The sequence below is a fragment of the Chenopodium album genome, chromosome 1, assembly GCF_948465745.1.
Source record: "Chenopodium album chromosome 1, dcCheAlbu1.1, whole genome shotgun sequence".
In the NCBI taxonomy this organism is placed as follows: domain Eukaryota; kingdom Viridiplantae; phylum Streptophyta; class Magnoliopsida; order Caryophyllales; family Amaranthaceae; genus Chenopodium; species Chenopodium album.
This window is the reverse complement of record NC_137834.1, coordinates 12,223,476-12,239,771: the sequence shown is the minus strand read 5'-3', so window position 1 is coordinate 12,239,771 and position 16,296 is coordinate 12,223,476. Positions and strand designations below refer to the sequence as shown.

The window sequence follows — 16,296 nt, the reverse complement described above, 5'->3', positions numbered from 1 at the left end:
TCTACAGCCCCTTCAGAGCCCAAGGATAAGATGGCTTATATGCCTTATTCTTCCAAAAATTTTGGGAGGTAATCAAGAATGATTGCCTCAATCTTATCTCTATTATCTTCCAGACCAAGCAAATACCCCCAAACCTTAATAAAACAGTTAATTTCTTAATCCTTAAAATTCAAATCTAACGAAAATTTCGAGTTTCAAACCCATCAGCCTTGTTAATTCCTGTTACAAGTTTGTCTCTAAGATTTTGGTCAATCGTATTAGGCCTCACCTAAATACAATCATTTCTCCTAACCAAAATAGCTTCCTTTCGGGTCGTGGCACTGATATTAACTTCATCATTGCCTCGGAGATAATCCACTCAATGGGAAAGAAAAAGAAGGGTAGGAAGGCCATATTCGCTCTAAAAATTGACCTTGAAAAGGCCTACGATAGACTCAAATGGCCCTTCAATAGTTATTGCCTCCTTTTCTTTAACTTTTCTCTTGACACAATTGATCTCATCATGAGTTAGATTACAACGGTCATCTCCTCCATCCTTATCAATGGACATCTCTCTTAATCCTTCACTCCTTCTAGAGGATTACGTCAAGGAGACCCCCTTTCCCCATACTTATTCATTATATGTATGGAGTATTTTTCAAGGATGACCCACAAAGAATGGGATCCTGTTCTGATTTAGAGGGGGGAAGATTGCCATCTCACACCTCCTATACGCAGACTATGTTCTTCTGTTTAGTCAAACTAACAAGAAGACCCTTCACTCCCTGTCCAAAACTCTCACTAATTTTTTCAATATGTCTGGTTAGAGAATGAATGACCAAATGAGCTCCATTTTATTATCAAACACTACTCCTCAATCCATGATTGATGAGTTTGATCAAGAGCTTAACATTACAACCACCTCAGATCTAGGAAAGTACCCCGGTCTCCTTCTTTCATCCAAAAAATCAAGTAAACGGAGCTTACGATTCTTAGTGGATAAAGTAGAAGCCAAACTTGATTCTTGGAAGAGTTAAACTCTCACAAAAGCATGAAGAAAAATACTCATTCAATCCACTTTACAATCCATTCCAAGGTACTTTATGCAAACCTTGTTGATCCCTAAATATCTCTGTAATAAGTTAGACTCAATATGCTCTAATTTCCTTTGGGGGAGCACTAATGAGTCTAAGAAAATAACTTGGATTTCTTGGGAAAAGGTTCGCAAACCTAAAGATCAGGGAGGCCTGGGGTTCATGAAACATGACCACCTCAATTTAATCTCTCTTGAAAAATTATGTTGGTCTATCTACAATAACAAAGGATGGGTTGCACAATTGCTTACGAGAGATTTATATTGACAATAAAATAAATCCCACTCCCTTCAAAAAAGGATCGTAAAAAGGAGTGGGCAGGGCTTGGCCAATGTTTTAGAAAAGTCTAGTATGGGAGGTGGGGGATGGTGCTTCTATCAATTTATGGAAGACAGGTGGCTGGTAAACATGTCTTTAAGGGACTATCTCTTTGGTCCAATTCATCAGCAAGCTTCGTCTCACACCTTTTCTGCCATCACAAATGTACCCAAACAACAACTTGACCATCTCCTCTCTTTCCAAATTTCTGATCATCTATTTGATCTCATTCAATCCACCCCCTTTACCAATAATCCTGATTCCCACTTCTCAAGTTTGTCATATAAAGGAAAATTCGACTCTAGGAAGACAAAATTAGCTCTTCAGACCAGTGGTATGTCATCCACATGGTTCAATTGGGATCTAACTTGGAAAGCAAACACCCACCCAAAAATTCAATATTGTCTCTGGCTTCTAGATTGGAATCGAATCCCCAATAAGAAGAACCTCCATCAAAGACTAAATTATATCCCACCTTCCTGCACTTTCTGCCCCTTGGAATATGAAACCTGTGAACATATTTATTCATTCATTGCACAAAAGCAAGGAAATTATGGGATCACATCCCATGTCCGACTCCCTTGCATGACTGTGATAGCTGGGTTTCATGGCTCACCAAAAACCTGAGTGTGTCAAATATGTCCATGTGGTCCATACCTTGGAACGTGGTCTTCTGCTTTGCTGTATGGCACCTTTGGCTAAGAAGAAATTCTTTGTCTTTTTCCAACATCAACATCCCCTTATCTTCATCATTCCACCAGTGTATTTGGGTTGCTTCGGAGTTTTACTTCTAAAAGCCAAACTCCGAAAGCCTAAAGCCCATCCCTCCAACCTAGTCTCCTCCCCCTCCTAATTTCATTAAAGTAAACTGTAATGCATCGTTCCTAGACACCAAAAAAGAAGCAGGATGTGCTGTGGTGTGTAGGAATAGCTCAGGTGATTGGGTGGAAGGTCTTGTCTAGAAAGGGTACTTACCCTCCAGCCACGATGCTGAGTTGAAATCCATGGAAATTGCAATGAATTTAATTCGGGATAAAGGATGGATTAATGTCATTCTTTGCTCCGATGCAAAAAGGGCTATAGATGAAATAGTCTTGGATGATGTTGTACATAATGCTCCTTCTTTAATCACTAAATGCAGGGACCTACGAACGGAGCTCAATCTGGATATGCGCTTTGAATCGAAGGAGAGTAATGTAGTAGTAGATGCTCTAGCAAAGGATATATACAAGATGCCACTTAGAGATCATGATGAATGAAATTTGTATTTTGAACCAACCACCTCTGATCTGTAATGATGCTTTTGTTAGAGACTTAACTCTTTGTAGTGAGAACTCTGTTGTTAATCTCGCTGGTGATGTCCCGGCTGGAACCAGGGCCGGTGAAGAGCCTGTGCAACCAGACCTACCGCACATGGCCTCACCATTATAAGGGACCAAAATTGTGAAAAGCCTAATTTTTCTAATAGTGAAATGTAATGTGCTCCTATTGGCTATTGCTACTTGCTACGGAGATATGAGGTTTCTTTTATCAATTTCTCTTGAAAATTTCAACTGTCTAATTTATAAAGATTCCCTTAATTCTTCTTTCATCACCTCATCAAAATACATTGTTCCCTTTTGTTGTGTGAATTTAGGTATTTATTTATTTATTCTTATTCTTTTTTGAGATCCCAAAACATTTTAAGATTAATAACTTATAAGTAACAATTTTTAATTTCAACTACCTGTAATTTCAAGCTTGCTTTTTTTTTTTTTTTGATTGAAAACACAAACTCCGTATACTGTCCACATGAATTTGTCAAGATTACCTAAAGAGAACGAAAATTTATTATCAATTTTTATGTTTTTAATCATGTCTAATACTTTCAAGTTTGTTTTCTTGTGATAATAAAATGCTTGTTGGGAATGAGATCGATATTTTTTATATAAAATAGGGGGTTAATATGAAATACAAAGTACATACAAATAATACATAGTAAGGGCCTTAATTTTGTAGTTAGCACAGGGCCCCTAATATGATTAAGACGGCCCTGGCTGGAACTCCTTGTAATATGACTATTAACTAAATTTATGCATCCTTTGCTTAAAAAAAAAAAAAAAAAAAAATTCTAAGTTGATGAAAAAAAAAAAGAATTGCAATAATTTTGGGCTGGCTAATTTGGAAAACTTTCAAGGGTCACTTTAAAGCTCGGCCCACAAGTCTGCCCTGTACTCCAATGCGGGCTGCGGCCCAACCCATTTGTAGTCATTGCTAACAACTTTTCTGGGAAAATACGTAATCCGTACATAAAAAGGACTCGGTTTTGAAAACACTGTGTAGGACACTTTTGTGGGAAATTCCTCAAGATGCAGGTATGTATTCACTCTATAATCTCCTTCTTCAAACCCGTTGATTATCTTATTGAGTTTCGAAATTATCTTTTTTCTGCGTTTAATTGTCTAAATTAATCGATCTAATTTAATACATAACCGACGGAAATTTTCATGTCACAAAACCCTAATTCTGAGTAATTACCCCCCCCCCCTTTTTTTTTTTTTTTTTTTTTTTTGTGGTTTATGCTCTTTGTTGAACCATAATTATGCTTGAATTTGTGTTCCATTACTTTTGTTTATACCAATTTAATGTATTTTTATCTATGGAATTTTGTGTGCTTTGTTAGGAAGGCGGGTTAGTATTAATGTATACTGTAACTAGTAAGGATAGTGTATAGTTAAACTGTTTGGAGGGTAAATTAGAGGACGACGTTTGAGTTAAATTAGTACTCTTGGCGAAGGTGACTCGGTGTTTGAATATAAAGCCGAAAAGGGGACAGTTTGTAATTGATAGGCTACCTTCCATCTTAATTATATCGAATGAAACATGTGTTAGTTGTGTTGGACTATGCCACATTATGTGTGCATTCTATGTGGTATTATACGTGGAGGGTGGATCGTTGGTTGATAAATGGTTTAGTTTTACGGAAGTGGTGGTATTGCCACACGCCTTGGGAGTATCTTATACGAAGTATTAACTTCTCTGTTAGTTTGTCATTTTCGGACATGGTTTTGTTGTTGTTAGTTTGTTAAGCATTGACTAAGTTAATCGAGTTCTAGCTGTGTCACTAATGGCCAAATGAGTACCTTGTTACTACTTTCACCACGATTACTGCTTCACTGCCTTCACTTCTGAACTCAAATGGATTAGTTCACTTTAACTTCAATGCTTTGATAAACTGCTATCTCAATATTGGTCTGACCATGTGCTACTATTCTTGCTTGCTCATTGCCTAACAACTTCACTTTCAATTCTTGCATCTCTTACGCATCATCCGGGGCTGCCTGTTTGAGAAAGTACCTTCACTCGTATGTTATTAAACACTGTGTTGGGTTCGAGGCCCACTGCGCGAACTTCATTTATTAACATTTATACGTCTTTCCCAACTCCTAAGGCAATGGTCAATCTTATTGCTTGTAATGGACATGGTTCCACTATATTGCTATTTGAACTTATGCCAAATCCTGATGTTTTCTCTTCGAATAGTTTTATCAACAGATTTAGGCCTGTTTGAAAAAGCGCACCTAAGGCACGCCTTGAGCCGCCTAGTCTATGAGGCTCAAGGCGCTAGGGGGTAAATGCTTAACTTGGTCTGGGCTAGGCTTTTGTGGTTAGGCGCATGAGGTGCACCAAAAGCACTTGAGGTGCACCAAAAGCGCATGAGGCGCACATGAAGCAAACTTCAGCCAAAATTTTTTAATTGTTCATATAGTGCGCCTCCCTTCAAAGAGGTGCACTGTGGCGCGTCTTAGGCGCTGCAGAACCCCTCTCGCTTTAGTATGCATAGAGCTTTTTTTATACACATTGGTGTCATTAGGTGTAGGAAGAGCTTTGTGTCTAGGGAAGCAGCAATTGAAAAGGTTTCTTATTAAGAATGAAATTGTGTTGTCTGCTATCATTGAGACTACGCTGATCTCAAAATAAGTTAGATTGTTTGGCTAGTTCTATAGGAGTGTTCTACCAAGTAGATACCAAGAAGGAATGCGGTCATGCATCACGTATGTTTTAGTTTCTCGTTAGTTTTGAATGTTGAGGAGCAGATAACTGTAAATGTTTATCGAAAGGATAATGCAGGAGATATTTTGGCCAAACTAGGAGACTTATGTTTCTGTTCTCATAGGTTGTTCTCTTGCAAGGTTTAAGATTTGAAATTGAATTTTTTAGATTTTTCGCCCTAGAATATGGTGTTGCCCCTAGGATGGAGCACCATGGTAATGTAGTTGATCTGGTGATAGCTTATCAAGGTAATGCCCTTTGAGCTTGATGGCATTCATGGATCTTGAGTTTGGTAACGAAGAAGGTTGAAGATTACATCACTTGTAGGCATTACACCTTAATATTTTTGGATATATGTGGAGCGTATTTGAATCTGCAAGAAAATAGGACCCTGTTTGGAATTTGAGTATATAGTACTGCAGTAAGATAGGATTTTACCAAATCGAGCATTAATTTTATTGACACAGCACAAAGCTCAGCATTTGTGTGCTGATGTGAAGCTTTAGTAGGAACTTTTGAAGCCAGTTGGCTATTTGGTTTGCGTCATTGTTAAGCTACTGAATTTGTGCAAGTGGAAGGCTAAGTTGGTAATTTTTCCTCCTCAGTGATCTCCATCCCTTGCTTTATCAATGAGAATCGTTGTGTAAGGAAACTTAGCCCATAATGAGAATTTAGGGGATGCTAATGCATACTATCCTCTTATAGTCTGATGAACTCAACTGCAGTTTACCAGATAGATTCATTTCTGCACAGATAAGTGACTGGCCTATTTTTTCTGATATTTTTTTGAAGTGATGGCAAAAAGGTAGAAAAATAAATTAATTATAAACTCTTTGTCGAGGGGTGATGCTCCAAACATACGTATATTGATGAGCTTCAGGTGTATAATATATTAAAAGTTGAATTCCTACTCTGCTTTATTTGGTTCAAAGTGTTGATATTATTCTTGTCTTGTAGGCCAGTGATAGATTCAACATCAATTCCCAACTTGAGCATCTTCAAGCAAAATATGTTGGGACTGGACATGCAGATCTGAACAGATTGTAAGCTTTACTTCTGCTTGATCTTTGGATCCTTGACACCTTTGTAGCATGATGCCTGATTGCCTGTTGGTTACTTGTTTCTAATCTCTTTTCCTATTGAACTGAACAGTGAATGGGCTGTTAACATCCAACGTGATAGCTATGCTTCCTATGTTGGGCATTATCCTATGCTTGCCTACTTTGCTGTCGCAGAAAATGAATCTATTGGAAGAGAGCGCTACAACTTCATGCAGGTTTGTGTGTGCAGTCATCTATTTTTGTTCTCTTGTGTTAGTTATGTAAGCTTCATCTCTACTTCTTATAAAGTAACCAAAAATTTGACTTGAGATTACCCTACAGTCACTAATGTCGTTGCAGTCTGTTGATAGTCTATTTGTGAGGTAAATTCAATTGGGCTTTACACCAAGCCACCAAGGTCTTGGCCAATTTTTTTTTTTTTCTTCTATATCCTTCATAGGACGTAGGACTTCCCAAAAAGTACCAAACAATTTAACTTGAGTTTCCCTAGATTGTAATGTCACTGCGGTCTGCTGATGGTCTATTTGTGAAAATTTTGTTAATGGAACCAAGACCCCGGATATTCTACTAACCCTTCTATTGCATCCTCTTTTGCTTTACATATTGCTATCACTTTTCTCTCACGAAAATGTTGTATGTTTTCTTGCAGAAAATGCTGTTACCTTGTGGCCTTCCTCCTGAAAGAGAAGATGATTGAGAGTTTTTGGCAGATAAAATAGTTATATGTGGCCTTTAAATCTAGCTTCTCTTTCATGTTTGTCTGAAAATTAAGACATGCTCCATAGCAACTTGATGATTTGGCTTCTCAGAGTGGACGTTTGGTTTATACTATAGTTGAATGGAACACTTTTAGGCTTGGAAGCAAGGTGATTAATGTTAACTGTTGTATTCCCCCTAAATATCAAACTGGAATATCAATTACCATCTAAAGATCAAGATTCTTGTTTGCAGAATTTGATTTGATCACTTTTAGGCTTATTGCTTAGCTTGATATCTTTTGAGGGCCATTAGCTTAGCATAATTAGAATCAATTTGGTTCCTTCTTCATGGGTAAGCTCAAAGTTGTACACTGAAACCATTATTATGCGGTAAGAAAAACCGAATCAATTATAGAAATCTTTAACTTGAAAATCTATGCTTTGATAAAGGATTTCTCTTTGTTTTTGAAGTTTAGTTACCGTATGCTTAGTAATTATACTACGATTATACTATGAATTATGATATTATGAGGTACAAAGGTTATTGTGGTTGAACTTGTTCACACGTATCGTCATATTATGGACTTATGGTAGTCAGATGATCAGATCCAAGATATGAAATGTATTGTACTTTTACGGGTTTCAAGGAACATCAAGTGTGGTTGTCGCTAAATACTTATCGAGTTAACACTCAAACCTATTCTAAACGTTATTTTTTTTTTTTTTTTTAATCATTACTCTTTTCATTTTATTAGTTGAAACACTTCTTATTTTAGGATATTCATATACTCTATTTTCAGTATATTTGGATATGTATATTTAATGATTGCTCTAAATTTGTTCTTTCAATAAAAATAAATAAATAAATAAATAAAAAAAAATAAAATTCAAGATAATTTGTACGAGTACTATATACCTTACACTTTGTTTGGATAGGAAGAAATGGAAGGAAAAGAAGAGAAGAGAGATGGAGAGGGACAAAATCTCTTATTTGGATAAAAGATTGGAGGAAGGAAGGGGAAGGAGAGGGAGGGATCCATTTTCCCTTTCTCTATGATAACCATAATCTCTCTAAAATTGGACAGATTTGGAGGGAAAATGGAGCTCACCTCCCCCTCCCTTTCTTTTCCCTTTCTTTTCCCTTCCTCCATTCCCCCCCCCCCCCCCCTTCTTTTCCTTCCTTCTTTACTATCCAAACAAAGCGTTAGTCTAATCAATTGTAAGTTTGTAACTGGAAATGAAACAAGTCAATTTGCCCCAAAACAATGACAATAATGATTTCTTTTTACTTTGAATTTGTGCTTATAGTTTGTGTTAGATTGACCTCGAATGTGCAATTCCTGGGCATAATCTTGATTCGTGAATGATATCCTTCACACAAATCACTTGATATATACTCTATTCGTCTTAGTTAGTTATATATGCCATATTGCACCATTTTCAACTGCATATTCAAAAAATTACGGTATCAAATATATTTTTAATGGCACACATCAAGTGTATCTAATAAAAGTTTACACGTGGAATGAGTAGATAGAAGGATTCCCCCCAAGTGATGGGGTTCGATTCCTCATAGCCCCCCCCCCCCCCATTCCTGTTCACAGGGTGGGAGCCCTTCTCATAATTTACCCTTTTATTTTATTTTTTTTTTATGTTTATTATATATAACAAATTAATAACTATTTAATACTACATTGTTAAAGCTTCTCCCTTTAAAGTAGAGATTTTAAATGTAACCAACAAAAAGAGTACTTCCTAAGATTTTCATTACTATCATTACTTGTGAGTTGTGACATACTTTTATTTAAAAATAATCATTAGATAATGTTCAAGATCTATTTCAAATCATAGACGTGCCACAACACACTCCATCAACTATATAATAATACTACGTTGTATACAGTCTAACAACTAAGCTATTGCTAATCAATATCCACTCAAAATTTCAAGAATTTGTGGATTGAAGATAAGATGAGAAAATCCCACGCATTTCTTTCCAAAGATGTGACAGACAGACAAACAACTTAATAACAATGCATATTATAGGCCAACATTATACCAAACAAGGGTGGTGGATACAACAAATTTAATTATAGATTCAAGGATACAATAAAACATTATTGATGGACCCATAATATTTCGAATATAAGGACAATCCTATATTTATATCTTGAAATTGAAATAATTCAGATGTACATTTTTCGCCCTTGTGTTTTTCAGGCCACATAAAACTTTAACTTATTAGTTATAACTATGTAACTGCTCCTTTATACATCTAGCTTTCTCAATGATAGACCTATTTACTCCGCACCAAAATGATGATTAACTTCTGTGTGATACGCCACTTTGACTATTAATAGTTTGAGACTTGTCCCGACTCCTGAACGGCTGAACTGCGTTTACAAAAACAATCTGCTTAATTACAGTCACCATGTCACGTGCTGACAGTTTCACTGTGTTTGTCCGGTGATAACCTACTCATCTCGATTAACCGGAAGCTTATACCCTGGCATCTACCTGCGTGAATTAGGAAGGAAACATTACTTTATAATGAAATATCAACCAATAAGCAGAAGATTAATACTCGGTTTGTTAAGCTCAAGTATCTGCTAAGTCTGTCATTCATGTCATAAGTTTGATATCATATTATAAGGTCACAGGTTCAACCATTCAATTCCCCATTAGAGGCTATTGGGCCCTTCCGACCTTTATAAGTGGGTTCCCAATGATATGGACCTCAGCAGATCCGTCTCTCATAAGACAGCCTAATATGCTCTTCTGGTGTAGATACCTTCTTAATTGGTCATGGATTATGGATTGGGTTGGCCACACCCCTACCGCCCATAATTTAAAAACTTGGATCTAATCCTCTATGACCCATTACTTTGTTAAATCTAATCTCAACCACTAATATGAAAACAACTCTGTTATATAATGACAAAACACTCTTGTACGAACGGCTGTCAAAAGTAGAGCAGCCAATTTTTCTCCCAACTTTCTCCTCTGTAGGAAGCTAATATTAGCTCAAATTTGTCTCTAATCCTCTAGTATTCTTTATTTTTTCACCTTTTGGCTTCACTTTTCCATTGGAAAAGGAGGGGGTTGGGGTGGTGGGGACAAATTTTGTTTAAGATCAACCCAAACTTTTGGGAATGTCATGTCCAAAATATATCCATGAAGTCCTTTTAATTATTATTTCTTTTCAAAAAGTAGTGTTTAGAGGTTGCATGTCATATTTCATGACCAATGCACTCTTTAAATCCCCCTTTACCTTCCCAAAAATGATTTATAATATGTATTACACTTTTTGAATGACGGACAGTCTTCCAAATTAACTACTTCCAGTCCTCTCACAAGGTCACACGAAAAAACAATCATTTGTTTGCTTGATGAAAAACCATTGTAAAGAACTAAAGTAAATCATTTTTACTATACATCCCACATCAGACACGAGCAGCTCAGGCTAATAGACAAGAAAGTTGTCTCGTGTGGTGTGTAATTGACTATATTGCATGTAAAACATCCATTATTATAAAATACTATCATCTTTAATGAGAGAGTTTTTATGAGCTTACCTTACGAGCAGAACCTCTCAAGAATCCATGTCCTTGATTGTAGCTTGATGATAGCTTGGCCTTAGAATCAATGCCGGGAGTTGATTTCCTAAAATCTGTTGCTTTCTCTGCCTGTACCAAGTACGAAACTTAAGTACTGTTCTATAATATCAGTTACAATGTAGATCCAATATGAAAAAAAGAGTTTAACAATAAAATTACAGCGAGAGACAGCTAAAAGCAATATCAGATACAAGTATAACTCAATTGCTTGTTTAGCCTTCTCAATGATTAATTACAATACATAAGAGATGCACGTACATAGCTAAAAGTTTCACACAGATTTTTTACAAGAACAGCAAGAGAAAATTACAGCCAAAAAGATGTCAGCTGGTCCACAATTAATCACTGTATTATATTCAACATAAATACAAATTTTATGAAATTTAAGATTATGGATGACGAAACATATATTTAACAAGCTCTAAGGATGCACTCCTTCAATTTGGACAGAAGATCGGTGTTTCCAGAATCTTTTATGTTGGTTTTTGGTTCTAGCTTCTTCGAAACCTGGATAAGAAATTGCAATTAAGCATGTGAGCTATCAAGGTAATAAAACAAGCTTAGAATTCCAAACATATGAACTTACAGTTTCATTAAAGTATAAATGGGTTTTCCAGAGAAAATACCTCTCTCTGTTGTCTTCCCTGATTTAGACTTTTTGAGCCAAAAGCAGGTACAGCTTTACCATTTCTTTGATCCACACCAATGTTCTTCTTTATCCTATTATGGAAAGTTTGGAAACATAATGAATATTCAGATTTCTTGGAATTCAAAGGTCAAATAAGAAATTAGTATAGGAAACTGTTTCTCAGAATAGATAGTAAATAAAGGCAAAACACCTAATCAGAGCACAGTAATCTTTCTCCAACGCAATGCTTGCCCCTCCCTGGGGTGGCAAAGCAGAGTAAAGATAGATTGGGAAAGGAAGAAAAGAAAAGGGTGTCACAGCTGAAAGTCTATGTGAGGTGAGGCAGCCCAGATACCATGTTCACGGACAATTTTCACTCAGTTGGAAAAACAATGTAGGAATTACAGACTACTGACTTTCTTTTGATAAGCTTAGGTTATTCTATATAAGTTCCTAATTACTATTTCTGTCCCAAAAAATGTATTCATGATCTAGTTGGATTATCAATACATGAAATCTTCCCCTTCTATAGAGTCGTCTTGACAGACCTTAATTATTTAATATTAAAAGTTTCATCAAGATCATAATATATTATTTTTTTTCATGAAAAGCAATTATCTGTTATCCAGCAATCAACCAATTATTTCCAAAACATTCTCATCAAATCATATCTTAAAGTTTAGCTTCAGCATGCCCTTTTCATTTCAAGTTCTTAATCACTTCGTATAAGCATTATCTATTCAAATTAGCAAGACTAAGCATGCAAACAAAGAGCCATTAAGTCAAGCTTACCCAGGCAATTGTGATGTCTTTTTTGTTCCTTGTGGAACAGTAATTAGATTTGTTGCCTTCCCTGTCCTGGAGATCCTGGCATTCATGAGAAATAATTTTTGTTTAAAAAAGTCATTTTTCTGATTAAAGATCATTGAAGCTGAACAATCCAGCACTTACTGGGCAAGTACATAGCTAGCAACATTTAAAAGCATAAAAGAATGTCATATGGTGGGCATAAAACATAAAGACATTACCCTTCCTTTTTCTTTTGAACATTATCAGGCGTAGTAACCTTCACTTCAATATTTTTGGTTGCAGACTGCAAAGATTAAACTTTACAATGTAAGCTCAGTGGTAAAATATAATGTGCAGTAACCTCCCACCACCCATAGACATCATAACTAAACTCATGTCAAATTCATATTACTTTTAAAAAGTAATCATTAAAGAAAAAAAAATTACCTGATTTGGTGTAGTCGGTTTCACTAAACTAGGCGGTGAAAGTTGATTGACATTCCGAAAGGCCCTAAATGCTCGTTTTACAATATCTTTATCACCCATCCTCTCCATGATCAACGAATTTCTCATTGGTGTAAGTGATGCTGAATCAGAATGAGCTGGTCCTAAACTGAAAGACATGTGCAAGGATGTAGGCAGTACTCTCTTGCTTTCAGGTCTAGTTGCTTTCTTGCTTGACAGCGGAGTGCAACCATTTTCCTTCTGAACTGATGGCCTTGTGGTAGACTTAGCAGTTTTTGTCAACTCAGGCTTCAATGAATTAGGAGTAGACATCATTGGTGACTTTGGCATTGATGCAGCAGGTTTTTTTGGGATTGGAGATGCAGGTGCTTTCTTAGAATTTGTTGTAGCAGTTGTCTTCTTCACCAAAGTTGCGGGGATTGGCGATGCTGGTTTTTTCTTAGAACTTGTTTTATCAGTCGTCTTCTTCACTAAAGTTGCGGGGATTGGTGATGCAGGTTTTTTCTTAGAATTTGTGGTATCAGTTGTCATCTTCACCAAAGTTGTCAAACATAAAATTCAAGGAACATGAAAAGCTGTCTAACAATCACAAAAAGAAGACAAAATAGACTAGGATAAGAACAATACCTTATTCGTTTTCATTGGATCAACCAATTTTACTGGGTTTTTGGCTCCTTTCTCTGCAACTTTTCGTTCTACAACCTTTTCTTGAGGCAATACCTCCTTATCATGCCACACTCGTGCTGAAGCGGTATCTTCTTTCACCAAAACAGGTTCATCTGGTTTCTCTATATGAGAAATCTCCACTTTAAGACATGAATCTTCATTCACATCCACCAGCTGGGTCTGTATATCTTTGTTTTCTTTGATCATATTAGTGCCACTATTAGAGTCAATAATAAGCTCTGGCAATAAATCTCTCTTTTCTTCAGCCACACCAGTCCCATCAGTATCATTTGGCTGTATATCCTTCTTTTCTTTGATCATATTAGCACCATTAATCTCCTCCTCAAAATGCTCAGGCTGTATATCCTTCTTTTCTTCGGCCACACCAGCCTCGTCATTGGGTTCATCAATATGCTCACTCTGTTCAACCATGATATCTGCCACTTCATCAGTGAAATCAAAATGGTCACTCAGTTCATCAATATGCTCTCTCTGTTCAACCATGATATCTGCCTCTTCATTTAATTCATCTACATCAACACGATCACTCACTTCATCACTATACTCACTCACCTCACTATTGAGATCTGCAACTCCATCTTCTTCAATTATGATATCAACACCATAGCCTATAATATCAATATGCTTAACACTCACTTCATCCGTGGATTCACCAACTTCACATGGCACCTCAGTTCCATCAACAGAGTTCTGAGTACTTGATTTCTCAACATCAAACTCTTCCTCACTGGTGTTACACATCAAACCCACTGGACTCCGATCTCCCAAATTCGCACATTCCTCTTCCTCTCTCTTTCTTTCCTGATCCAATAACTCAGCTTTCCGAGCAGCAATCCTCTTATAATGAGCCTCGAAATACGCCTTCTTTTGCGCAACCGATCCAGGTGTAGAACACTTCTCAACTTCCTCCAAGTACTTGTTTGTTGGGAAAGTAGACCATCTCTCCCAACAAAGAGAATCATGCTCAAATCTACCAAATGACACTGATTCTTGAAGACATGGGAGTGCAAAAGACTCACCCATCTGTATTAATATACACAAAAACAACAAAACTTCTCTTTCCTTAAAAACCACTAATAAACAAAATCATTAACAACAACAAACAAAATGCTAATAACTTACCACTTCCCCAATTTAGCTAACCAACATATTATAAAAATAATCATAATTATCATAAGCAATCAACATTGATACCAAAACCATATATTAATTCAGAATCCTAAAAGATAGACAAAATCCAAATAATATCAAAGAAAAAAGAAATCATAAAAGTTACATAAAAACACAAAAAGGGGTTACCATAAAAAGAGGAAAGGAATTAATGGGGTTACCTTGGTATCAACTTTTGGAGCCTCAACTAATGATTCACCCATAGATTTCTGCAAGATCTTATCAAATTATGACCTACAAAAAACCCCAATTGAAAAGATTAAGCAACCAATATTGCTAGACTAGAAGTATGACTAACACTCCAATTATTATTGTGAATCAACAAGATCACTCATATGAAGACAAAAATAATTTTATGTAAGAAAAAAAAAACAGTAAAATAATTTATAATAAGATGAAGATCAAATCTAAGGCCATACCCCATGTGATAATGTTTCTTTCTTGTGTAATGATTTAAACCTTTCTGAAAATAAAACTTATATTTTCTATTTTCTATTTTTCAGTAAGTACTGTAAATTATAATAATTCTGCTCTTTTTGGCAGTTCACTACTTCCAGAAGTTACTAAGCTGTAAACCAAACCCCACATGTAATCATCACATGGGAAGAAACCCAGATCAAATTCAACAAATCCCATCAACCAAATTACAAAAATTAAGCAAGAATTGATAAACATATTAGTATATAATGAAAAGGGTGCAATATACTCCAATAACATGAATAAAACAGTTAAAATTACAAATTAAAATTAGAAAAAACAAAATGGAAGAGTAATTTGTGGGAAGTTGGAACCCACCAAAGTTGGCAAACTAAAATGACAGACAACTTGGAAGAAATTAGGAGTAAATCATGAGAAAGAAGACAACTAAGTAATTCTGGTAAATGAAGTTATTGACAACGAGAGAAATGAAGCATTTTTGAGCTTAAGATTAAGATTAAGATTAAGATTAAGAAAAAGGCCCACTTTCGAAGAATAAGGGAGAAGAGAGAGAAAGAGGAGAGAGAGTGGGATACTGTGTGAATGATGAGGGTGGTGGGAAAGATGCATAAGAACGGTTTGCACGTGATAGGTCTCAATTTCTATTTTCTTTTTTTGAATTTTTTTGCATTTATTTCTCGAGTAATTATTGATTATATGATTAGGATTAGGATTAGGATTAGGATTAGGGTTAGAGAAGGAAGATGGTTTATGGATTTGCTTTTGGTTGGGTTGTCTTATTTTATGGCATGATTTTGATCATTATTTACTTCGTTATCAGTGATATACAACTTGAATGGTAATGTAGGTAAAAAAAATAACATGGTTATTTCTTTTTTTTTTTTGAATGTTTCAAAAGACAAGAAAACTTAACGAAAGTAGAGATTGATTTACATTATGGAGCTAGAAGCAATATTGAATAGTATCTCAGTTAAATGTGTTGTAAACCTAATATGAAAAAAAATGAAATTTGACAACAACAGATTGGGAATGAATTGGAAAAAAAAAAAAAGAAGAAGAAGATAATCACCCCAATATAAAAGGAGATATTTTATGAAACCATGGTTTGAAGTGTGAGAAAGTAGAAAGAGGAAATTGAAGAGATAAAGTTTGATTTTCTTCAAAAGCCAATTTGGCATGAATTTTTCTCTTACAAAAAAAGAAAAAGTAAATGTTACAAAAATTAAAAGATTTTTATTAGAAATTTAATCGTGGTAGAGATAAATGAAAAGGGAAAAAAAATCAAAACAGAGAATAATTGACATAATATAATGAGAAAAT

General features: G+C 35.6%; 2 protein-coding genes across 3 annotated transcripts; one reads left to right on the top strand and one right to left on the bottom strand.

Moving 5' to 3' along the window:
* The first annotated feature begins 3,654 nt into the window (after window positions 1-3,654).
* LOC145563748 (uncharacterized protein At4g14342) lies at window positions 3,655-7,437 on the top strand. The gene is made up of 4 exons (XM_081624205.1): window positions 3,655-3,745; window positions 6,381-6,466; window positions 6,576-6,699; window positions 7,134-7,437. The coding sequence occupies exons 1-4, from the start codon at window positions 3,740-3,742 to the stop codon at window positions 7,179-7,181; spliced, it is 264 nt and encodes an 87-aa protein (XP_081480331.1). The 5' UTR covers window positions 3,655-3,739; the 3' UTR covers window positions 7,182-7,437.
* A 3,485-nt stretch (window positions 7,438-10,922) lies between these two features.
* LOC145642104 (uncharacterized) lies at window positions 10,923-15,510 on the bottom strand. Of its 2 annotated transcripts, none has more exons than XM_081693196.1 (8): window positions 15,334-15,510; window positions 14,700-14,772; window positions 13,309-14,391; window positions 12,664-13,212; window positions 12,456-12,520; window positions 12,220-12,294; window positions 11,426-11,519; window positions 10,923-11,306 (listed from the first exon to the last, which is right to left on the bottom strand). In XM_081693196.1, the coding sequence occupies exons 2-8, from the start codon at window positions 14,739-14,741 to the stop codon at window positions 11,211-11,213; spliced, it is 2,004 nt and encodes a 667-aa protein (XP_081549322.1). In that variant the 5' UTR covers window positions 14,742-14,772; window positions 15,334-15,510; the 3' UTR covers window positions 10,923-11,210. The 2 variants fall into 2 exon arrangements, with proteins under 2 accessions (XP_081549322.1, XP_081549330.1); XM_081693204.1 differs by lacking the exon at window positions 15,334-15,510 and adding an exon at window positions 14,958-15,249.
* Window positions 15,511-16,296: the final 786 nt, after the last annotated feature.

Coding starts and splice junctions, on each gene's coding strand:
- LOC145563748 (XM_081624205.1), top strand. Junction 6,467..6,575: donor CATGCAGATCTGAACAGATT/GTAAGCTTTACT, acceptor TGAACTGAACAG/TGAATGGGCTGTTAACATCC. Junction 6,700..7,133: donor AGCGCTACAACTTCATGCAG/GTTTGTGTGTGC, acceptor GTTTTCTTGCAG/AAAATGCTGTTACCTTGTGG.
- LOC145642104 (XM_081693196.1), bottom strand. CDS start 14,741: ATGGGTGAATCATTAGTTGAGGCTCCAAAAGTTGATACCAAG. Junction 14,392..14,699: donor CTCCAAAAGTTGATACCAAG/GTAACCCCATTA, acceptor ATATTAATACAG/ATGGGTGAGTCTTTTGCACT. Junction 12,295..12,455: donor GTTCAAAAGAAAAAGGAAGG/GTAATGTCTTTA, acceptor CATGAATGCCAG/GATCTCCAGGACAGGGAAGG.